Source organism: Ascaphus truei, chromosome 14, assembly GCF_040206685.1.
Source record: "Ascaphus truei isolate aAscTru1 chromosome 14, aAscTru1.hap1, whole genome shotgun sequence".
In the NCBI taxonomy this organism is placed as follows: domain Eukaryota; kingdom Metazoa; phylum Chordata; class Amphibia; order Anura; family Ascaphidae; genus Ascaphus; species Ascaphus truei.
In genome coordinates, this window is record NC_134496.1 from 50,871,877 (window position 1) to 50,896,344 (window position 24,468).

The 24,468-nt window shown below is 54.8% G+C and overlaps 1 protein-coding gene across 1 annotated transcript in view; it reads right to left on the reverse strand.

Moving 5' to 3' along the window:
- Positions 1-3,950: 3,950 nt before the first annotated feature.
- Positions 3,951-24,468, reverse strand: part of NMUR1 (neuromedin U receptor 1) — a 47,931-nt gene continuing 27,413 nt past the window's right edge. Inside the window, exon 3 of the mRNA XM_075570962.1 lies at positions 3,951-6,937. Coding sequence (XP_075427077.1) covers positions 6,540-6,937 — 398 coding nt within the window. The 3' untranslated portion in view covers positions 3,951-6,539. The remainder of the gene's footprint in view (positions 6,938-24,468) is intronic.

Below are 24,468 nucleotides of genomic sequence, written 5' to 3' on the forward strand. Positions count from 1 at the left end.
GCCAATGAGAGGTGTGCGGGGGCGGGCGGCCCAAGGGAGCAATCTCATTGGCCTGAGGGACAGAGGCTATGCAGACAAACATACAGTGCTTTCACAAATATATAGTAGATTGGAGGTTCTGGTCTCTGTCAGCTCATGTATTCAAGCACTGAACAAAATCATGTTTCTTCTTAAACAGGTTTCCGTGTCATTACCCAGAATCCCTGGCTGCAGTGAAAGCATTGTATGCTAAGAGATAAAGGGGAAGGGCAGGGTTGCAGACCTGTGAATGTGCTCACACAGGGTATTGTTATTTGCGTTACATTTTGCCTGGACAGCTTCTGCTAATGAGCGATACCGACACACATATCACTCGTTTGGGGTATTTTCATCCCCATATATGCAGCTAAAACCATGCGTTTAACTAATTATTAGATGGGATGTATAATCACACGGGGTATTTATGGACCAGACGGGGGCAGTTTGTAGAAAGTTCCTTTGCTTCTGCTTCCGCAGACTTTGCAATGTGATGTAAGGAACGGAGAATTCTTTATATATCCTCCAAAAACTCTCTCACATCGCTGACGCGCAGAACATGAGGAATCCCGATACATTGATGCTAAGGGAAGTTCTAATGTCCATATTGTATTGTATTGTATGTCTTTATTTATATAGCGCCATAAATGTACATAGCGCTTCACAGCAGTAATACATGTGGTAATCATATAAATAACAAATAATATAAATAACAGGTCATGGGAATAAGTGCTTTAGACATAAAAGTAACATTAAGGAAGAGGAGTCCCTGCCCCGAGGAGCTTACAGTCTAATTGGGAGAACGTACAGAGACAGTAGGAGGGAGTTCTGGTAAGTGCGTCTGCAGGGGGCCAAGCTTTATGTATCATGTGTTCAGAATATCCACAGTGCTATTCGTATGCTTCTTTAAGCAAGTGTGTCTTAAGGTGGGTCTTAAAGGTGGATAGAGAGGGTGCTAGTCGGGTACTGAGGGGAAGGGCATTCCAGAGGTGTGGGGCAGTCAGTGAAAAAGGTTTAAGGCGGGAGAGGGCTTTAGATACAAAGGGGGTAGAAAGAAGACCTCCTTGAGAAGAACGCATATTAAAGGAACAATCCCAGCAATATCCTACGTTTTTTAAATAAATCAGTTCTGTAGTATTAGATAATACTTAGTACTTTTTTTTAATTCAACCCAATGCCATTTTGAATGAGTATTAATACACTGAGCATCCTGTGATTTCTATAGCAGGTTTTAGCCCACCTCCCCAGCAGTGCAAGATCTGTGCAACACTTTCCTGTTGGTGATAATTTGTTGCCAATATTCCCAGCAGTTTGAGCCACAAACTGTAACAATAGATTCTGTTACCTTAGTAATATAAGAATACATTGTAGCTGCTGAGCTACACTGACTGAAGGATTGAATTGAAACGGAAAGGCGGCCATTTAGTGAACCCTGGGAAGCAGGATTTTGCTGATCGATCGCGGGAGAACCAATGGATCGGCAGCTTATTTAATTAATTTTTAATTTAGGTAATCAAAGGCGACATATATAAAAACATAAAATATATATATATTTTTTAAGCTGCTTGGACTGCCTCCTCATTGTGACTGGGACACTGCAGACTGATTGTTAGGACCAATATGTCAGGCCACAATCTGCACTCATGTTAAGCTTCCATTTTGTCTGGTCATAACTAGTTAAGATTCTGTAGTCAGCCTTTTGCTGAAATATAATTCCTAAATGCACTCTGTTTCTGCCAAATTGCATTTCCTTTCTTCCTGGTCAGGATATTACTACGATACTTTTGTGATGTCAATTTCCTGATGTTTTAGTTAGAATATAATAGAATGGTTCTCTGCAAGAAGCAAAATAGTGTAATATAGTTGCTAAAGACTCAAGGTCTCTTTTGATAACAGACAATGAATAAGCTCTGTAGTCAGACATTGCTTGTATTGTAAAAGACACGTCCCAAAAGTCACGCCACTAATATGTCCTGCCCCTAAATCACGCCTCTAATCAAAGCTACGCCCAAGACACACCTAGGATACGCCTATGTTACACCTAGGATACGCCTATGTTACGCCTCTAACCAATATCTTTTTTTTTCTGTATAAAAGTCATTACCCTATGAGTAATAAATTGAGACAAAGGATTTGAAACCTGGCTTGCGTTACGTTTCATTTCATTCGTCTTCCAGGCCTGATAGTTCCACAAAGATCGAAGATAACAGTTGCAGGGCGTGGAAGCTTCTCCGGGGGAGTCTGCTGCAAACGGTGCAGATGGTGTATCCAGTCACAAGGTTTCAGTTTACCTGGCAGAGGAAAGGTTCCTTTCGGTTCTGAAGCCAGGGGAGGAAATAACGGATTTTCCTTCACTTACTTATTCTCACGCATGAGCAGTTACTGCATCTTTCCTGAGGAAGATCCCTCTGGCAGGCCGAAACGTGGGGCTCTTACAACAAGCACATGGGGGGTGGGGGGGGTGGTGTCAGCCAAGGTGTTGTGTCGCCTGTGCTGGTCACATTATGGGCTAATGACTAGCAGGAACGGTTTAGGCCCGTGTCACCGCTGTGTCTTTAGAACGTTTACCCTGTTTAATGTTCGGAGTGACCACACCAGCGCTGATAGAAGTAATATTTGATGAGCCTTGCAGTGCTGCTCTGAGTCTCCTGTTGCCCTGCTCCCCTGTTGCCCTGCTCCCCTGTTGCTCTGCTACCCTGTTGCCCTGCTCCCCTGTTGCTCTGCTCCCCTGTTGCCCTGCTCCCCTGTTGCTCTGCTCCCCTGTTGCCCTGCTCCCCTGCTCTTCTGCTCCCCTGCTCCCCTGCTCCCGTTGCTCTGCTCTCCTGTTGCCCTGCTCCTGTTGCTCTGCTCTCCTGTTGCCCTGCTCCTGTTGCTCTGCTCTCCTGTTGCCCTGCTCCTGTTGCTCTGCTCTCCTGTTGCCCTGCTCCTGTTGCTCTGCTCTCCTGTTGCTCTGCTCTCCTGTTGCCCTGCTCCTGTTGCCCTGCTCTCCTGTTGCCCTGCTTCCCTGTTGCCCTGCTCTCCTGTTGCCCTGCTCCCCTCCCCTGCTGCTCTGCTCCCGTTGCCCTGCTCCCCTGCTGCTCTGCTCCCGTTGCCCTGCTTCCCTGTTGCTCTGCTCTCCTGTTGCCCTGCTCTTCTGTTGCCCTGCTCCTGTTGCTCTGCTCTCCTGTTGCCCTGCTCCTGTTGCTCTGCTCTCCTGTTGCCCTGCTCCCCTGTTGCCCTGCTCTCCTGTTGCCCTGCTCCCCTGCTGCTCTGCTCCCGTTGCCCTGCTCCCCTGCTGCTCTGCTCCCCTGTTGCTCTGCTCCCCTGTTGCTCTGCTCCCGTTGCTCTGCTCTCCTGTTGCTCTGCTCCCGTTGCTCTGCTCCCCTGTTGCTCTGCTCCCCTGTTGCCCTGCTCCCGTTGCCCTGCTCCCCTGTTGCCCTGCTCCCCTGTTGCTCTGCTCCCCTGTTGCCCTGCTCCCCTGTTGCCCTGCTCCCGTTGCTCTGCTCCCCTGTTGCCCTGCTCCCGTTGCCCTGCTCTCCTGTTGCCCTGCTCTCCTGTTGCCCTGCTCCCGTTGCCCTGCTCTCCTGTTGCCCTGCTCTCCTGTTGCCCTGCTCTCCGGTTGCCCTGCTCTCCTGTTGCCCTGCTCCCCTGTTGCCCTGCTCCCCTGTTGCCCTGCTCCCCGGTTGCCCTGCTCCCCTGTTGCCCTGCTCCCCTGTTGCCCTGCTCCCGTTGCCCTGCTCCCGTTGCCCTGCTCCCGTTGCCCTGCTCCCCTGCTGCTCTGCTCCCCTGTTGCCCTGCTCCCCGGTTGCCCTGTTGCTCTGCTCCCGTTGCTCTGCTCTCCTGTTGCCCTGCTCCCGTTGCTCTGCTCCCCTGTTGCCCTGCTCCCGTTGCTCTGCTCCCCTGTTGCCCTGCTCTCCTGTTGCCCTGCTCTCCTGTTGCCCTGCTCCCCTGTTGCCCTGCTCCCGTTGCCCTGCTCCCTGGATGCATTGCAAGTTCCTGTACAAACACTGCGAGTCTGTGACATGACACCCAGTTCCTGCAGAATTACCGGCTCCTGAGACGTAAAAGCAGCACCTGACACGGTCCTCACATCCGATAAAGTGCTGCCCTTATCCGTGGCCCGCGACGTGGCCGCCTGACAGCAGAGTCTAAGTGTTTCGTGGCGCAGTCCGTGTCCGCTTGGTATAGCAGAGCATGGTCACTTTGCTGGTACCCGAGCAGGCCGCATTAACCCCTCGGGGTTTATATATCAATGCAAAGTTTGCTGGCGGCTGCAAATACACAAAACTTGTCACAAATGTAACTCGGGATGTTGTCACTTTAATGCAGAGAATGTGATACATTATAATGTGTGTCCGGCACCAACTCCTCATATAACAGCACCAACTCCTCATATAACAGCACCAACTCCTCATATAACAGAGATCCCCAGCTCCGGGATAAAACTAGAACAAATGCTCTGGAAACATCGTCATCTAATGGAAACATCACGTTGTGCCGTGGCCTCTCAGTGTGCCGTGGCCTCTCAGTGTGCCGTGACCTCTCAGTGTGCCGTGGCCTCTCTGTGAACCGTGGCCTCTCAGTGCGTGTCACAACTGCATCAAATAATGAGACGTTGAGGACACCAGATGGGCCCAGAGAGAGAGAACAATGTCCTATATTTATTTACAGAAACGTACTGCAGGGAAGAGCCGGCTCATTAACTGCCCCACGAGCTATATTGAGGACGAAGGGGGCAGTTATTTTGCCCTACTCGGGGTGCAATATTTCCATGGGAGTTTAACCATTTTTTAAACCTTTCATACCTTCAAAGGCCGTTGCCCTGTGGCACCATGCTATAAGGCACTCAGAAGTCAGGTTACCATCAGGTAAAATCACTTTGAGGAGCCACTGCTGTTCCAGTGCCCCCTTCCTATGCCTCAGGTATGAGTGTAAGCTCCTCAGGTCAGCAGTCACTGTGTTTGTATTCTTCTATGTACATCGCAGAGTATAGTGTCAGCCCTATACAGCCATAAATTATTCATTAAGGCAGCGTCACATTTTGTATCCCACCCTGATATCGAAACATGCTGCACAATAGATTAAGACTAAGTATGACTAAGCACATTCAACTGTCCAAAGCAGGAACAGAGACCAACAGAATATTAATTAGATAAGATCATTAACAGCAGCCCTTAGGCTGCGCTTATAGTACTGGCTATGGGGACGGTGAGGTGTCCGCTGACGTCAGCCATCGCCATTGCGATTCCTGCACTCTGGGGCAGAAGACCAAGGGAGGGCGACAGGGGGCGTGGCCGCCCTCATTGGCTGAACCGCTCACGTGCCGCTGACGTCACGCTATCGCCGCTGTAAATCTCAAATTCTCTTGACTACAGCGATTGTGGTCGCTGTGTTGCTGCGTAGCACCGTCGCGCCCACTTTGGGCACCCGCGATGGACATGTAGTTGCTTTGCCGCTGTGTCCGCCATCACCATAGCCTGTACTCTAAGTGCAGCCTTTGTCTTCTCAAACCCCTCACAAATGCTAGCAGCGAACCCTCTTCTGGGTGCCGGAGAGCAGAGAAGGGGGGCAAGCAGGGGAGGGGTGGGGGACGAGCAGGGGAGGGGTGGGGGATGAGCAGGGGAGGGGTGGGGGATGAGCAGGGGAGGGGTGGGGGATGAGCAGGGAGGGGCGGGGGATGAGCAGGGGAGGGCTGGGGGAAGAGCAGTGGAGGTGTGTGGGATGAGCAGGGGAGGGTAGGGGGATGAACAGGGGAGTGGCGGGGGGTGAGCAGTGGTGGGGGATGAGCAGGGGCTGGGTGGGGGATGACCAGAGGAGGGGGGTGAGCTGGGGAGGGGCGGGGAACGAGCAGGGGTTGCTATGAAAAAGTGTCTGGTTGTACATTCTGTTGAAGCAGGAGCTGTGGGATGCTGGCAGTGAATAGTGATACTCAATACCATTTTATAATGCATCTCCTTCATTCTTATGGGAGTAGCGCAATGCTGCTTCATAGGCAGACGGCACTGGTTTAAATGTCTAAAAACGTTAAAACTGCATCTATGTACGAGCAAAGAGACGTAAAACCCAGCCAGTGACTGAGATCATGCCGTGTGTGCTCATGGGAGTCAGAGTGGCTGCAGGGCACCGAGATTACTAACCTCTCCGGCTTCTGCTTCTCGTGGAATGTACAACCTGTCCATCTCTTGTTCAACTGACATTTTACGGCGAGGACGAGGACCGGATTGAGCTGTTCCAGGAGAAGCCGGGTAAGGAGGATTAGTAATAAATCTCAATGCAACGCAGCCTCTCATACTATTAATGACATCACTAATCAGAAACGGCTTGTCTTGTAGGCCTGTCTGTCAGAGAAGAGGTCACACCAGGCCACTGACTCCAGGTCACAGTGTGACAATGATCCAGGCTGGGTTTCCTATCTTACTCTGTGGTAACAAAGTAACTAACAGACCAGCAGGTGGAAACACAAATCCCGGCCTGGATCATTATCACACGGTGACCTGGAGTTGGCTGGCAGATGTGCTGGGTCTGTCCACGAAGCGAAAGGCGGATCAGGAAAAGGAAGACTCGTTTTTGGCCATGTTCTCACACTCCAGATACACGTCGGACTCGTCCACATCAGACAGGGGCAGCCCGTTCCCCGGGACGTGCTCACACACGGTGCTTCGCGTGGTCACACGCGTGACGCTGGGAGAGGACCTCCGCGAGCCCAGCCTCTTCAGCCTCCCGCGGCACATGACCTCCTTGAACATCTCGCGGAAGCGCGTGGACAGCAGGTTGTACAGGATGGGGTTAACGGCCGAGCTGAGGTAGAACAGCACCCCGGAGATCACGTGCACAAAGGCGTAGATCTGGTGCCTATCGCCCGTCCAATGATCGATAAAGCTCCACAGCAGCCGTTCCGTGTGGAAGGGGGCCCAGCAGATTCCAAATACCACCACTAGGATAACTGCGGGCACAAAAAAGATGGCGTCAGAATTTGGAACCAGCCCATTCACCTCCACCAAGCAGACGCTATCATTCAGATTATATACAGACACAGCGATGGGAGGGTCACTCCCTCTTAGAGGAATATTTTGCTCAACAACTTGCCAATGAGATAGACTTCAGAGGGGAAATCTTAATCCCCCCCGCCCCCCCATTAAAGTGAAACTTGTACGAGACCTTCGAAGAATGTGTAATTCTCATAGCATCATTCCCCCGTTCTTCCTGCTTACCAATTAGATTGTAAGCTCTTCGGGGCAGGGACTCATTTTCCTAAATGTTACTTTTATGTCTGAAGCACGTCTTCATATGATGTGTTATTTATATTATCTGTTATTTATATGATATCCCGTGTATAACTGCCGTGTATAAGCGCTATAAAAATAAAGATATACATACATATCATATTCCAATGTTGGCTCGTTGGCTACCGATGGCATTATCATTTACTTGTAAGGTGCCAACACATTCTGCAGCGCAGCACAAGGGCGAGAAAAGGAGGACGATAACATTGTAACATTAACAGAAGCTGGCACCGCAAAGAAAGAGGATCCTGTTCCAAGAAGCTTGCAATCTACTATAAGAATGACTTCCAAGAAGAACAAGGAAGGGTGGGGGCCCGTGCTGGTCCTTTCTCCCAGGCAGTAACACAGGAGGGGGGGAGGAGGGGGTATGATACCTTTTATTGGGCCAACAAGTAGGTGATGTGCTACAAGGTTTCCAACCTGTCTGGGTCCTTCATCAGGTGTGGCAAAGCCGAGCGGCATATCACCTACTCTGCCACACCCGATGAAGGACCCGAGAGGTTGGGGAGCTCCTAACAAATCAACCACATGTTGGCCCAATAAAAGGTATCACTCCCCCTAATCCATATTCCCTACTCCCTACTCCCTACTCCCTATTCCCTACACCCTACTCCCTGCACTCTACTCCCTACACCCTACTCCCTACACCCTACACCCTACTCCCTACACCCTACTCCCTACACCCTACTCCCTACTCCCTACACCCTACACCCTACTCCCTGCACTCTACTCCCTACACCCTACTCCCTACACCCTACTCCCTACACCCTACTCCCTACACCCTACACCCTACTCCCTACACCCTACACCCTACACCCTACACCCTACTCCCTACTCCCTACACCCTACTCCCTACTCCCTACACCCTACTCCCTACACCCTACTCCCTACACCCTACACCCTACTCCCTGCACTCTACTCCCTACACCCTACTCCCTACACCCTACTCCCTACACCCTACTCCCTACACCCTACACCCTACTCCCTACACCCTACTCCCTACACCCTACTCCCTACACCCTACACCCTACACCCTACACCCTACTCCCTACACCCTACTCCCTACACCCTACTCCCTACACCCTACTCCCTACTCCCTACTCCCTACACCCTACACCCTACTCCCTACACCCTACTCCCTACACCCTACTCCCTACTTCCTCCTTTGTTACTACTTCCAAGAAGAACTAAGGGAAGGTGCTGGGTAGTTAGAGGTGTGATGGGTTAACTCTGCGTGATTTATACGACCTTGTGATAATAAGACGGGAGTAAGATCATTCTTTTTCTTTTTGCTTTTGCTGTTTCCCTGGTGACCAGCGTCACCCATAAAAAGGCTGCGTGTGACCCCCCTCCCCCGCTGGTGTCAGCCCCTCGCTATTCGCTCGCACCGCCCGTGCGAAGGTGTTCCTGCTGCCCATCACATGTCCAGCAGATAATGTGGGCGGTCGGCAGGACACACAATTACCGTGCTCCAGTGTAATAAAAAGGACAGGCTTACTCATTCTCCACAATAACATGGTCGTATTGGGGCGATTGGGTCTTTTTAAGGACACGTTCTGTATCACAGCAGAGAGAGGGAGGTAAATGGTTCTGTATCACAGCAGAGAGAGGGAGGTAAATGGTTCTGTATCACAGCAGAGAGAGGGAGGTAAATGGTTCTGTATCACAGCAGAGAGAGGGAGGTAAATGGTTCTGTATCACAGCAGAGAGAGGGCGGTAAATGGTTCTGTATCACAGCAGAGAGAGGGGGGTAAATGGTTCTGTATCACAGCAGAGAGAGGGAGGTAAATGGTTCTGTATCACAGCAGAGAGATGGAGGTAAATGGTTCTGTATCACAGCAGAGAGAGGGAGGTAAATGGTTCTGTATCACAGCAGAGAGAGGGAGGTAAATGGTTCTGTATCACAGCAGAGAGAGGGAGGTAAATGGTTCTGTATCACAGCAGAGAGATGGAGGTAAATGGTTCTGTATCACAGCAGAGAGAGGGAGGTAAATGGTTCTGTATCACAGCAGAGAGAGGGCGGTAAATGGTTCTGTATCACAGCAGAGAGAGGGAGGTAAATGGTTCTGTATCACAGCAGAGAGAGGGAGGTAAATGGTTCTGTATCACAGCAGAGAGATGGAGGTAAATGGTTCTGTATCACAGCAGAGAGAGGGAGGTAAATGGTTCTGTATCACAGCAGAGAGAGGGCGGTAAATGGTTCTGTATCACAGCAGAGAGATGGAGGTAAATGGTTCTGTATCACAGCAGAGAGAGGGAGGTAAATGGTTCTGTATCACAGCAGAGAGAGGGAGGTAAATGGTTCTGTATCACAGCAGAGAGAGGGAGGTAAATGGTTCTGTATCACAGCAGAGAGATGGAGGTAAATGGTTCTGTATCACAGCAGAGAGAGGGAGGTAAATGGTTCTGTATCACAGCAGAGAGAGGGCGGTAAATGGTTCTGTATCACAGCAGAGAGAGGGCGGTAAATGGTTCTGTATCACAGCAGAGAGATGGAGGTAAATGGTTCTGTATCACAGCAGAGAGAGGGAGGTAAATGGTTCTGTATCACAGCAGAGAGAGGGAGGTAAATGGTTCTGTATCACAGCAGAGAGAGGGAGGTAAATGGTTCTGTATCACAGCAGAGAGAGGGAGGTAAATGGTTCTGTATCACAGCAGAGAGAGGGAGGTAAATGGTTCTGTATCACAGCAGAGAGAGGGAGGTAAATGGTTCTGTATCACAGCAGAGAGAGGGAGGTAAATGGTTCTGTATCACAGCAGAGAGAGGGCGGTAAATGGTTCTGTATCACAGCAGAGAGAGGGAGGTAAATGGTTCTGTATCACAGCAGAGAGATGGAGGTAAATGGTTCTGTATCACAGCAGAGAGAGGGAGGTAAATGGTTCTGTATCACAGCAGAGAGAGGGAGGTAAATGGTTCTGTATCACAGCAGAGAGAGGGAGGTAAATGGTTCTGTATCACAGCAGAGAGAGGGAGGTAAATGGTTCTGTATCACAGCAGAGAGAGGGAGGTAAATGGTTCTGTATCACAGCAGAGAGAGGGAGGTAAATGGTTCTGTATCACAGCAGAGAGGGAGGTAAATGGTTCTGTATCACAGCAGAGAGAGGGCGGTAAATGGTTCTGTATCACAGCAGAGAGAGGGAGGTAAATGGTTCTGTATCACAGCAGAGAGAGGGAGGTAAATGGTTCTGTATCACAGCAGAGAGAGGGAGGTAAATGGTTCTGTATCACAGCAGAGAGAGGGAGGTAAATGGTTCTGTATCACAGCAGAGAGAGGGAGGTAAATGGTTCTGTATCACAGCAGAGACAGGGAGGTAAATGGTTCTGTATCACAGCAGAGACAGGGAGGTAAATGGTTCTGTATCACAGCAGAGAGAGGGAGGTAAATGGTTCTGTATCACAGCAGAGAGAGGGAGGTAAATGGTTCTGTATCACAGCAGAGAGAGGGAGGTAAATGGTTCTGTATCACAGCAGAGAGAGGGAGGTAAATGGTTCTGTTTGCCGTTACCTTGCTGGGCTTCCTGCAGTGCACAGTACAACTGGAATAGTTTAGACCAAGGGTGCGCAAATTGGGGGCTGCGCCCCCTGAGATTTGCCCCGTGCTCTTCCCCAATGCATTTAAATTAAATGCTGGGGGGAACGCGCGAGGCCTCTGCAACTACAGTTACCGTCATGGCAACGCAGCATGAAATGACGCCGTGGGGCCATGTGACGTGACGTCACATGACCCACGGCGTCATATGACACCCAACACCACGGGTGACCAATGCCAGTCCTCAAGGGCCACCAACAGGTCAGGTTTTCAGGGTATCCTTGATTTAGCACAGGTGGTGCAATCATCGACTGAGTCACCTGTGCTGAAGCAGGGATATCCTGTAATCCTGACCAGTTGGTGGCCATTGAGGACTGGAGTTGGCCACCGTGCTCTAGATTATACATTCTCTGCGGTCGATCCACAGGTCATACAGCCCCCCCCCCCCCCCCCGAATCTGTCACTCCACGAGGCGAAGGGGTTAATGTTCCTTCAGATATTTGGAAGGGGTTCATTCCATCAGCGTCTTGCTGGGTTGTTTCTCCCGGATCCTACAGCACGAAGCAGACTTCCTAATAAGGGCAAAATCAGAACAAAAAACCCCCATAGATTAAAGGGGAGAGGAGCCGTGAGCTGTCACTGTGACAGAGCCCAGAGACGCCCTGCGCCGCTCCAACAGGGGAGACGAAAATCACCTGGACACGCCGCAGGGTCACCTAATCCCTGAGAAGCGCTCATCAGTCCGTGTCAGGAAGAGATCAGCCCTCAATCGCTGCTGTTTACAGACACTACGTTCACACGCGGCACAGCTACATGTACTATATACGGTATACGGTATACGGTATACGGTATACGGTACCGCACACAGTATATAGTGAAAGCTAGCATCATCTGTTAGCAGGGTCGTAATAATGACTACTTAATTTCATATAGCGCTTTTATCCCAATGAGGCTCAAAGCACAGCACTATAGCACTATAGCACTATAGCACTATAGCACTATAGCACTATAGCACTATAGCACTATAGCACTATAGCACGCGGTAAGTAGCACATAGGCATTTTAGAGACACAATCCCTGCCCAGGTGAACTTACAATCTATGTTTTTGGTGCTTGAGGCACAGGGAGATAAAGTGACTTGCCCAAGGTTACAAGGAGCCGACACCGGGGATTGAACCAGGCTCCTCGGCTTTAAACTCTGTGTCATTATTCTCAGTCAGTGTCTCTACTCACTGAGCCACGGCTTCACCCGATCTACTCACTGCCCGAAGGGTCGGAAATACATTGCAGGGAGGGGACAGGATTGGACGCGTGTGCTGAACTCATGAAAAGTCCAAGAATTGTTCTAAGATTTAGAGGAGAAAGGCGGAGCGGCACTGGAAACCTGAAATATAAATGTGGGGCAGAAACCACGATTATATTGGCATGGATTCAGGTAGGACGCATGAGGGACAGAAATGGGGACGGTTCAGTGCAGGAGGGCAGGGAAGGCTCCCGTGGGAAACTGGCTGGTGAATACAGGCCAGTGAGTCTGACTGCAGTAGTGTTGAAATTAATGCTAACGGAAAATATTACATAGCTAAACTGGCATCTTCCTTGGCATCATGCATTCTCTGAGCTTATCTTCCCCATTGTGTCAAACATTTGTATCCTTCTGTTGTGATGACACTTTGTGATACAATCTAACTGCATTGTTACAGAATCCTATGAAGCGGGCACATACACAGTTCATACGCACAGGGGGTCTGTGGGTAAGCGATGAGGTATATTTAGATTCCACTAAAGCCAAAAAACCAGGAGACTCCCAGCCTGGGAGAGAGACTTTAGCAGGTTGAGTGGATTAGATGGAGGTCTGATGAAGAGGGACAGTCAGTTCTGTACTGAGGGCTGCCATTTTTTTTAGTGAATTCACTAGTGACCCTACAAATAGTTTGGAAAGATATGTCCCTCCGAGGATGGCACAAAGTGCCCGTACAACCGGACACGAGGAGAATGAGCTCGTTACACCATTTCCCGCGCTCTCCTCGCCGCTGCATTCATTCATCAGACGTGTTATACTGTATCCCACCTGTTGGACACGTCTGAGTCACAGGAAAGATCTGGAGTTCGGTAACTAGTCTCCTACTCAACGCTAACAAGTGCAGAGTCATGTACACAGGCCCCCCCCCCCCCCCGCGTTTTACAGACACCTCTGGAAGGGGGTACACCCATATATTGATGCTTCCATTACCAGAACCCCTTCTGTTTCCTCACTGTAACCCAGGACCATTCGTTATGAGATAGATTTTCCTACTGAGAGATTAGAAGCCTGAGTGCACCTTCAATATATCAGGCAGTTCACCCTAAAAGGATCATTTAGTCATGTTATTGCAATGTTGCTCACTATTAGACTGATGTCTTAATATTGTTATACTCTGGTTTCCTTTCTGCACCATCAGTTGTGCGTTTGGAAACCTTTTTCTGCAAGCTTCCTCCAATCTTCGTGTCCTTCCATGATTAATTACTAAGCTGCCCACTCCATCCCCTCCCTCCCACATCCACTCACTTACTCGCCCTCTCTGCTGCGGATCTGATGCTCAGTATGTCTTCCAATGCACCACTCAGATTGTAAGCTCTTAAGGTCTAATTCCCCACCTCACTCTTTGCTTTAAGGTTTATCACTCTTACCCATTGTATATGTATGGGTATGTGAGTGTGCGTGATGTGTTCCCGTGCCTGGGGATGTGAGTGTGCGTGATGTGTTCCCGTGCCTGGGGATGTGAGTGTGTGGGATGTGTCCCCGTGCCTGGGAAAGTGAGTGTGTGGGATGTGTTCCCATGCCTGGGGATGTGAGTGTGCGTGATGTGTCCCCGTGCCTGGGGATGTGAGTGTGGGATGTGTCCCCGTGCCTGGGGATGTGAGTGTGTGTGATGTGTCCCCGTGCCCGGGGATGTGAGTGTGGGATGTGTCCCCGTGCCTGGGGATGTGAGTGTGCGTGATGTGTTCCCGTGCCTGGGGATGTGAGTGTGTGGGATGTGTCCCCGTGCCTGGGAAAGTGAGTGTGTGGGATGTGTTCCCATGCCTGGGGATGTGAGTGTGCGTGATGTGTCCCCGTGCCTGGGGATGTGAGTGTGGGATGTGTCCCCGTGCCTGGGGATGTGAGTGTGTGTGATGTGTCCCCGTGCCTGGGGATGTGAGTGTGGGATGTGTCCCCGTGCCTGGGGATGTGAGTGTGTGGGATGTGTCCCCATGCCTGGGGATGTGAGTGTGTGTGATGTGTCCCCGTGCCTGGGGATGTGAGTGTGTGGGATGTGTCCCCGTGCCTGGGGATGTGAGTGTGTGTGGGGTCCCCGTGCCTGGGGATGTGAGTGTGTGGGATGTGTCCCCGTGCCTGGGGATGTGAGTGTGTGTGATGTGTCCCCGTGCCTGGGGATGTGAGTGTGTGGGATGTGTCCCCGTGCCTGGGGATGTGAGTGTGTGTGGGGTCCCCGTGCCTGGGGATGTGAGTGTGTGGGGTCCCCGTGCCTGGGGATGTGAGTGTCGGATGGGTCCCAATGCCTGGGGATGTGAGTGTGTGAGATGTGTCCCTGTGCCTGGGGATGTGAGTGTGTGGCATGGGTCCCTGTGCCTGGGGATGTGAGTGTGGGATGTGTCCCTGTGCCTGGGGATGTGAGTGTGTGGGATGTGTCCCTGTGCCTGGGGATGTGAGTGTGTGGGGTCCCCGTGCCTGGGGATGTGAGTGTGTGGGGTCCCCGTGCCTGGGGATGTGAGTGTCGGATGGGTCCCAATGCCTGGGGATGTGAGTGTGTGAGATGTGTCCCTGTGCCTGGGGATGTGAGTGTGTGGCATGGGTCCCTGTGCCTGGGGATGTGAGTGTGGGATGTGTCCCCGTGCCTGGGGATGTGTGTGTGAGATGTGTCCCTGTGCCTGGGGATGTGAGTGTGTGGCATGGGTCCCTGTGCCTGGGGATGTGTGTGTGAGATGTGTCCCTGTGCCTGGGGATGTGAGTGTGTGGCATGGGTCCCTGTGCCTGGGGATGTGAGTGTGTGATGTGTCCCTGTGCCTGGGGATGTGAGTGTGTGGCATGGGTCCCCGTGCCTGGGGATGTGAGTGTGTGGGATGTGTCCCAGTGCCTGGGTATGTGTGTGTGAGATGTGTCCCTGTGCCTGGGGATGTGAGTGTGTGGCATGGGTCCCTGTGCCTGGGGATGTGAGTGTGGGATGTGTCCCTGTGCCTGGGGATGTGAGTGTGTGGGATGTGTCCCAGTGCCTGGGGATGTGAGTGTGTGTGAGATGTGTCCCTGTGCCTGGGGATGTGAGTGTGTGGCATGGGTCCCTGTGCCTGGGGATGTGAGTGTGGGATGTGTCCCTGTGCCTGGGGATGTGAGTGTGGGATGTGTCCCCGTGCCTGGGGATGTGAGTGTGTGAGATGTGTCCCTGTGCCTGGGGATGTGAGTGTGTGGGATGTGTCCCCGTGCCTGGGGATGTGAGTGTGTGAGATGTGTCCCTGTGCCTGGGGATGTGAGTGTGTGGCATGGGTCCCTGTGCCTGGGGATGTGAGTGTGTGTGATGTGTCCCCGTGCCTGGGGATGTGAGTGTGTGTGATGTGTCCCCGTGCCTGGGGATGTGAGTGTGTGTGATGTGTCCCCGTGCCTGGGGATGTGAGTGTGTGTGATGTGTCCCTGTGCCTGGGGATGTGAGTGTGTGGGATGTATCCCCGTGCCTGGGGATGTGAGTGTGGGATGTGTCCCCGTGCCTGGGGATGTGAGTGTGTGGGATGTGTCCCTGTGCCTGGGGATGTGAGTGTGGGATGTGTCCGCGTGCCTGGGGATGTGAGTGTGTGATGTGTCCCTGTGCCTGGGGATGTGAGTGTGTTGGGATGTGTCCCAGTGCCCGGTGATGTGAGTGTGTGGGATGTGTCCCCGTGCCTGGGTATGTGAGTGTGTGTGATGTGTCCCCGTGCCTGGGGATGTGAGTGTGTGGGATGTGTCCCAGTGCCTGGGGATGTGAGTGTGGGATGTGTCCCCGTGCCTGGGGATGTGAGTGTGTGGGATGTGTCCCCGTGCCTGGGGATGTGAGTGTGTGTGATGTGTCCCCGTGCCTGGGGATGTGAGTGTGTGGGATGTGTCCCAGTGCCTGGGGATGTGAGTGTGGGATGTGTCCCCGTGCCTGGGGATGTGAGTGTGTGGGATGTGTCCCCGTGCCTGGGGATGTGAGTGTGTGGGATGTGTCCCTGTGCCTGGGGATGTGAGTGTGTGAGATGTGTCCCTGTGCCTGGGGATGTGAGTGTGTGGGATGTGTCCCAGTGCCTGGGGATGTGAGTGTGGGATGTGTCCCCGTGCCTGGGGATGTGAGTGTGTGTGATGTGTCCCTGTGCCTGGGGATGTGAGTGTGTGGGATGTGTCCCAGTGCCCGGTGATGTGAGTGTGGGATGTGTCCCCGTGCCTGGGGATGTGAGTGTGTGGGATGTGTCCCAGTGCCTGGGGATGTGAGTGTGGGATGTGTCCCCGTGCCTGGGTATGTGAGTGTGTGTGATGTGTCCCCGTGCCTGGGGATGTGAGTGTGTGGGATGTGTCCCAGTGCCTGGGGATGTGAGTGTGGGATGTGTCCCCGTGCCTGGGGATGTGAGTGTGTGGGATGTGTCCCTGTGCCTGGGGATGTGAGTGTGGGATGTGTCCCTGTGCCTGGGGATGTGAGTGTGTGGGATGTGTCCCAGTGCCTGGGGATGTGAGTGTGTGATGTGTCCCTGTGCCTGGGGATGTGAGTGTGTGGGATGTGTCCCCGTGCCTGGGGATGTGAGTGTGTGGGATGTGTCCCTGTGCCTGGGGATGTGAGTGTGTGATGTGTCCCCGTGCCTGGGGATGTGAGTGTGTGGGATGTGTCCCAGTGCCTGGGGACGTGAGTGTGTGTGATGTGTCCCCGTGCCTGGGGATGTGAGTGTGTGGGATGTGTCCCCGTGCCTGGGGATGTGAGTGTGTGATGTGTCCCTGTGCCCGGGGATGTGAGTGTGTTGGGATGTGTCCCCGTGCCTGGGGATGTGAGTGTGTGATGTGTTCCAGTGCCTGGGGATGTGAGTGTGTGATGTGTCCCCGTGCCTGGGGATGTGAGTGTGTGGGATGTGTCCCCGTGCCTGGGGATGTGAGTGTGTGATGTGTCCCTGTGCCTGGGGATCTGAGTGTGTGGGATGTGTCCCTGTGCCTGGGGATGTGAGTGTGTGGGATGGGTCCCCGTGCCTGGGGATGTGAGTGTGTGGGATGTGTCCCCGTGCCTGGAGATGTGAGTGTGTGTGATGTGTCCCCGTGCCTGGTGATGTGAGTGTGTGTGATGTGTCCCCGTGCCTGGGGATGTGAGTGTGTGGGATGTATCCCCGTGCCTGGGGATGTGAGTGTGTGAGATGTGTCCCTGTGCCTGGGGATGTGAGTGTGTGGCATGGGTCCCTGTGCCTGGGGATGTGAGTGTGGGATGTGTCCCCGTGCCTGGGGATGTGAGTGTGTGTGTGATGTGTCCCCGTGCCTGGGGATGTGAGTGTGTGGGATGTGTCCCCGTGCCTGGGTATGTGAGTGTGTGGGATGTGTCCCCGTGCCTGGGGATGTGAGTGTGTGATGTGTCCCCGTGCCTGGGGATGTGAGTGTGGGATGTGTCCCAGTGCCTGGGGATGTGAGTGTGTGGGATGTGTCCCCGTGCCTGGGGATGTGAGTGTGTGATGTGTCCCAGTGCCTGGGGATGTGAGTGTGTGGGATGTGTCCCCGTGCCTGGGGATGTGAGTGTGTGATGTGTCCGCGTGCCTGGGGATGTGAGTGTGTGGGATGTGTCCCTGTGCCTGGGTATGTGAGTGTGGGATGTGTCCCCGTGCCTGGGTATGTGAGTGTGTGGGATGTGTCCCCGTGCCTGGGGATGTGAGTGTGTGATGTGTCCCCGTGCCTGGGGATGTGAGTGTGGGATGTGTCCCAGTGCCTGGGGATGTGAGTGTGTGTGATGTGTCCCTGTGCCTGGGGATGTGAGTGTGTGATGTGTCCCAGTGCCTGGGGATGTGAGTGTGTGGGATGTGTCCCCGTGCCTGGGGATGTGAGTGTGTGTGATGTGTCCCAGTGCCTGGGGATGTGAGTGTGTGGGATGTGTCCCCGTGCCTGGGGATGTGAGTGTGTGGGATGTGTCCCTGTGCCTGGGGATGTGAGTGTGGGATGTGTCCCCGTGCCTGGGGATGTGAGTGTGTGTGATGTGTCCCTGTGCCTGGGGATGTGAGTGTGGGATGTGTCCCAGTGCCTGGGGATGTGAGTGTGGGATGTGTCCCAGTGCCTGGGGATGTGAGTGTGTGTGATGTGTCCCAGTGCCTGGGGATGTGAGTGTGTGTGATGTGTCCCTGTGCCTGGGGATGTGAGTGTGGGATGTGTCCCAGTGCCTGGGGATGTGAGTGTGTGTGATGTGTCCCCGTGCCTGGGGATGTGAGTGTGTGGGATGTGTCCCCGTGCCTGGGGATGTGAGTGTGGGATGTGTCCCAGTGCCTGGGGATGTGAGTGTGTGTGATGTGTCCCTGTGCCTGGGGATGTGAGTGTGGGATGTGTCCCCGTGCCTGGGGATGTGAGTGTGTGGGATGTGTCCCAGTGCCTGGGGACATGAGTGTGTGTGATGTGTCCCAGTGCCTGGGTATGTGAGTGTGTGATGTGTCCCCGTGCCTGGGGATGTGAGTGTGGGATGTGTCCCCGTGCCTGGGGATGTGAGTGTGGGATGTGTCCCCGTGCCTGGGGATGTGAGTGTGTGGGATGTGTCCCTGTGCCTGGTGATGTGAGTGTGGGATGTGTCCCCGTGCCTGGGGATGTGAGTGTGTGGGATGTGTCCCCGTGCCTGGGGATGTGAGTGTGTGTGATGTGTCCCCGTGCCTGGGGATGTGAGTGTGTGGGATGTGTCCCCGTGCCTGGGGATGTGAGTGTGTGGGATGTGTCCCTGTGCCTGGGGATGTGAGTGTGTGTGATGTGTCCCCGTGCCTGGGGATGTGAGTGTGTGGGATGTGTCCCCGTGCCTGGGGATGTGAGTGTGGGATGTGTCCCCGTGCCTGGGGATGTGAGTGTGTGGGATGTGTACCCGTGCCTGGGGATGTGAGTGTGTGATGTGTCCCAGTGCCTGGGGATGTGAGTGTGTGGGATGTGTCCCTGTGCCTGGGGATGTGAGTGTGTGATGTGTCCCAGTGCCTGGGGATGTGAGTGTGTGGGATGTGTCCCCGTGCCTGGGGATGTGAGTGTGTGTGATGTGTCCCAGTGCCTGGGGATGTGAGTGTGTGGGATGTGTCCCTGTGCCTGGGGATGTGAGTGTGGGATGTGTCCCCGTGCCTGGGGATGTGAGTGTGTGGGATGTGTCCCTGTGCCTGGGGATGTGAGTGTGTGGGATGTGTCCCTGTGCCTGGGGATGTGAGTGTGTGGGATGTGTCCCTGTGCCTGGGGATGTGAGTGTGGGATGTGTCCCAGTGCCTGGGGATGTGAGTGTGGGATGTGTCCCAGTGCCTGGGGATGTGAGTGTGTGTGATGTGTCCCAGTGCCTGGGGATGTGAGTGTGTGATGTGTCCCTGTGCCTGGGTATGTGAGTGTGTGATGTGTCCCTGTGCCTGGGGATGTGAGTGTGGGATGTGTCCCAGTGCCTGGGGATGTGAGTGTGGGATGTGTCCCCGTGCCTGGGGATGTGAGTGTGTGTGATGGGTCCCTGTGCCTGGGTATGTGTGTGTGAGATGTGTCCCCGTGCCTGGGGATGTGAGTGTGGGATGTGTCCCCGTGCCTGGGGATGTGAGTGTGTGTGATGTGTCCCCGTGCCTGGGGATGTGAGTGTGGGATGTGTCCCCGTGCCTGGGGATGTGAGTGTGGGATGTGTCCCCGTGCCTGGGGATGTGAGTGTGGGATGTGTCCCCGTGCCTGGGGATGTGAGTGTGTGTGATGTGTCCCCGTGCCTGGGGATGTGAGTGTGTGTGATGTGTCCCCGTGCCTGGGGATGTGAGTGTGGGATGTGTCCCAGTGCCTGGGGATGTGAGTGTGTGATGTGTCCCAGTGCCCGGGGATGTGAGTGTGTGTGATGTGTCCCTGTGTCTGGGGATGTGAGTGTGTGGCATGGGTCCCTGTGCCTGGGGATGTGAGTGTGGGATGTGTCCCAGTGCCTGGGGATGTGAGTGTGTGGGATGTGTCCCCGTGCCTGGGGATGTGAGTGTGTGTGATGTGTCCCAGTGCCTGGGGATGTGAGTGTGTGGGATGGGTCCCTGTGTCTGGGGATGTGAGTGTGTGATGTGTCCCAGTGCCTGGGGATGTGAGTGTGTGTGATGTGTCCCCGTGCCTGGGGATGTGAGTGTGTGTGATGTGTCCCTGTGCCTGGGGATGTGAGTGTGTGATGTGTCCCAGTGCCCGGGGATGTGAGTGTGTGTGATGTGTCCCCGTGCCTGGGGATGTGAGTGTGTGATGTGTCCCCGTGCCTGGAGATGTGAGTGTGTGTGATGTGTCCCCGTGCCTGGGGATGTGAGTGTGTGGGATGTATCCCCGTGCCTGGGGATGTGAGTGTGGGATGTGTCCGCGTGCCTGGGGATGTGAGTGTGTGTGATGTGTCCCCGTGCCTGGGGATGTGAGTGTGTGATGTGTCCCCGTGCCTGGAGACGTGAGTGTGTGTGATGTGTCCCAGTGCCCGGGGATGTGAGTGTGTGGGATGTGTCCCAGTGCCAGGGGATGTGAGTGTGTGGGATGTATCCCTGTGCCAGGGGATGTGAGTGTGTGGGATGGATCCCTGTGCCTGGGGATGTGAGTGTGTGGGATGTGTCCCTGTGCCAGGGGATGTGAGTGTGTGGGATGGATCCCTGTGCCTGGGGATGTGAGTGTGGGATGTGTCCCAGTGCCCGGGGATGTGAGTGTGTGGGGTCCCCGTGCCTGGGGATGTGAGTGTGGGATGTGTCCCTGTGCCTGGGGATGTGAGTGTGTGGGATGTATCCCTGTGCCTGGGGATGTGAGTGTGTGGGATGTGTCCCAGTGCCTGGGGATGTGAGTGTGTGGGATGTGTCCCCGTGCCTGGGGATGTGAGTGTGTGATGTGTCCCAGTGCCTGGGGATGTGAGTGTGTGGGATGTGTCCCCGTGCCTGGGGATGTGAGTGTGTGTGATGTGTCCCCGTGCCTGGGGATGTGAGTGTGTGTGATGTGTCCCCGTGCCTGGGGATGTGAGTGTGTGATGTGTCCCCGTGCCTGGGGATGTGAGTGTGTGATGTGTCCCCGTGCCTGGGGATGTGAGTGTGTGTGATGTGTCCCCGTGCCTGGGGATGTGAGTGTGTGGGATGTGTCCCCGTGCCTGGGGATGTGAGTGTGTGATGTGTCCCCGTGCCTGGGGATGTGAGTGTGTGGGATGTGTCCCTGTGCCTGGGGATGTGAGTGTGGGATGTGTCCGCGTGCCTGGGGATGTGAGTGTGTGGGATGGGTCCCTGTGCCTGGGGATGTGAGTGTGTGGGATGTGTCCCTGTGCCTGGGGATGTGAGTGTGTGGGATGTGTCCCAGTGCCTGGGGATGTGAGTGTGTGTGATGTGTCCCTGTGCCTGGGGATGTGAGTGTGTGTGATGTGTCCCTGTGCCTGGGGATGTGAGTGTGTGATGTGTCCCCGTGCCTGGGGATGTGAGTGTGTGATGTGTCCCAGTGCCCGAGGATGTGAGTGTGTGTGATGTGTCCCTGTGTCTGGGGATGTGAGTGTGTGTGATGTGTCCCCGTGCCTGGGGATGTGAGTGTGGGATGTGTCCCCGTGCCTGGGGATGTGAGTGTGGGATGTGTCCCCGTGCCTGGGGATGTGAGTGTGTGGGATGTGTCCCTGTGCCTGGGGATGTGAGTGTGTGTGATGTGTCCGCGTGCCTGGGGATGTGAGTGTGTGGGATGTGTCCTTGTGCCTGGGTATGTGAGTGTGGGATGTGTCCCCGTGCCTGGGGATGTGAGTGTGTGGGATGTGTCCCCGTGCCTGGGGATGTGAGTGTGGGATGTGTCCCCGTGCCTGGGGATGTGAGTGTGTGTGATGTGTCCCCGTGCCTGGGGATGTGAGTGTGGGATGTGTCCCCGTGCCTGTGGATGTGAGTGTGTGTGATGTGTCCCCGTGCCTGGGGATGTGAGTGTGTGGGATGTGTCCCCGTGCCTGGGGATGTGAGTGTGTGTGATGTGTCCGCGTGCCTGGGGATGTGAGTGTGTGGGATGTGTCCTCGTGCCTGGGGATGTGAGTGTGTGTGATGTGTCCCAGTGCCTGGGGATGTGAGTGTGGGATGTGTCCCTGTGCCGGGGATGTGAGTGTGTGATGTGTCCCAGTGCCCGGGGATGTGAGTGTGTGGGATGTGTCCCCGTGCCTGGGGATGTGAGTGTGTGATGTGTCCCCGTGCCTGGGGATGTGAGTGTGTGATGTGTCCCTGTGCCTGGGGATGTGAGTGTGTGGGATGTGTCCCCGTGCCTGGGGATGTGAGTGTGGGATGTGTCCGCGTGCCTGGGGATGTGAGTGTGTGGGATGTGTCCCTGTGCCTGGGGATGTGAGTGTGTGATGTGTCCCCGTGCCTGGGGATGTGAGTGTGTGATGTGTCCCCGTGCTTGGGGATGTGAGTGTGTGATGTGTCCCCGTGCCTGGGGATGTGAGTGTGTGGGATGTGTCCCCGTGCCTGGGGATGTGAGTGTGTGTGATGTGTCCCAGTGCCTGGGGATGTGAGTGTGTGTGATGTGTCCCCGTGCCTGGGGATGTGAGTGTGTGTGGGGTCCCCGTGCCTGGGGATGTGAGTGTGTGTGGGGTCCCCGTGCCTGGGGATGTGAGTGTCGGATGGGTCCCTGTGCCTGGGGATGTGAGTGTGTGGGATGTGTCCCTGTGCCTGGGGATGTGAGTGTGTGATGTGTCCCCGTGCCTGGGGATGTGAGTGTGTGTGATGTGTCCCTGTGCCTGGGGATGTGAGTGTGGGATGTGTCCCCGTGCCTGGGGATTTGAGTGTGGGATGTGTCCCTGTGCCTGGGGATGTGAGTGTGTGGGATGTGTCCCTGTGCCTGGGGATGTGAGTGTGTGGGATGTGTCCCTGTGCCTGGGGATGTGAGTGTGTGGGATGTGTCCCTGTGCCTGGGGATGTGAGTGTGTGTGATGTGTCCCTGTGCCTGGGGATGTGAGTGTGTGGGATGTGTCCCTGTGCCTGGGGATGTGAGTGTGTGGGATGTGTCCCTGTGCCTGGGGATGTGAGTGTGTGGGATGTGTCCCAGTGCCTGGGGATGTGAGTGTGGGATGTGTCCCAGTGCCTGGGGATGTGAGTGTGGGATGTGTCCCTGTGCCTGGGTATGTGAGTGTGTGGGATGTGTCCCTGTGCCTGGGGATGTGAGTGCGTGTGATGTGTCCCCGTGCCTGGGGATGTGAGTGTGTGGGATGTGTCCCCGTGCCTGGGGATGTGAGTGTGGGATGTGTCCCCGTGCCTGGGGATGTGAGTGTGTGTGATGTGTCCGCGTGCCTGGGGATGTGAGTGTGTGTGATGTGTCCGCGTGCCTGGGGATGTGAGTGTGTGTGATGTGTCCCCGTGCCTGGGGATGTGAGTGTGTGTGATGTGTCCGCGTGCCTGGGGATGTGAGTGTGTGTGATGTGTCACCGTGCCTGGGGATGTGAGTGTGTGTGATGTGTCCCCGTGCCTGGGGATGTGAGTGTGGGATGTGTCCCCGTGCCTGGGGATGTGAGTGTGTGTGATGTGTCCGGGTGCCTGGGGATGTGAGTGTGTGGGATGTGTCCCCGTGCCTGGGGATGTGAGTGTGGGATGTGTCCCCGTGCCTGGGGATGTGAGTGTGGGATGTGTCCCCGTGCCTGGGGATGTGAGTGTGGGATGTGTCCCCGTGCCTGGGGATGTGAGTGTGTGGGATGTGTCCCCGTGCCTGGGGATGTGAGTGTGGGATGTGTCCCCGTGCCCGGGGATGTGCGTGTGGGATGTGTCCCCGTGCCTGGGGATGTGAGTGTGTGGGATGTGTCCCTGTGCCTGGGGATGTGAGTGTGTGTGATGTGTCCCAGTGCCTGGGGATGTGAGTGTGTGATGTGTCCCAGTGCCTGGGGATGTGAGTGTGTGGGATGTGTCCCAGTGCCTGGGGATGTGAGTGTGTGATGTGTCCCCAGTGCCTGGAGACGTGAGTGTGTGTGATGTGTCCCCGTGCCTGGGGATGTGAGTGTGTGGGATGTGTCCCCGTGCCTGGGGATGTGAGTGTGTGGGATGTGTCCCTGTGCCTGGGTATGTGAGTGTGTGATGTGTCCCAGTGCCTGGGGATGTGAGTGTGGGATGTGTCCCAGTGCCTGGGGATGTGAGTGTGGGATGTGTCCCCGTGCCTGGGGATGTGAGTGTGGGATGTGTCCCAGTGCCTGGGGATGTGAGTGTGTGATGTGTCCCCGTGCCGGGGGATGTGAGTGTGTGGGATGGGTCCCTGTGCCTGGGTATGTGAGTGTGTGGGATGTGTCCCTGTGCCTGGGGATGTGAGTGTGTGATGTGTCCCAGTGCCTGGGGATGTGAGTGTGTGGGATGGGTCCTGTGCCTGGGGATGTGAGTGTGTGTGATGTGTCCGGGTGCCTGGGGATGTGAGTGTGTGTGATGTGTCCCCGTGCCTGGGGATGTGAGTGTGGGATGTGTCCCCGTGCCTGGGGATGTGAGTGTGGGATGTGTCCCCGTGCCTGGGGATGTGAGTGTGTGGGATGTGTCCCAGTGCC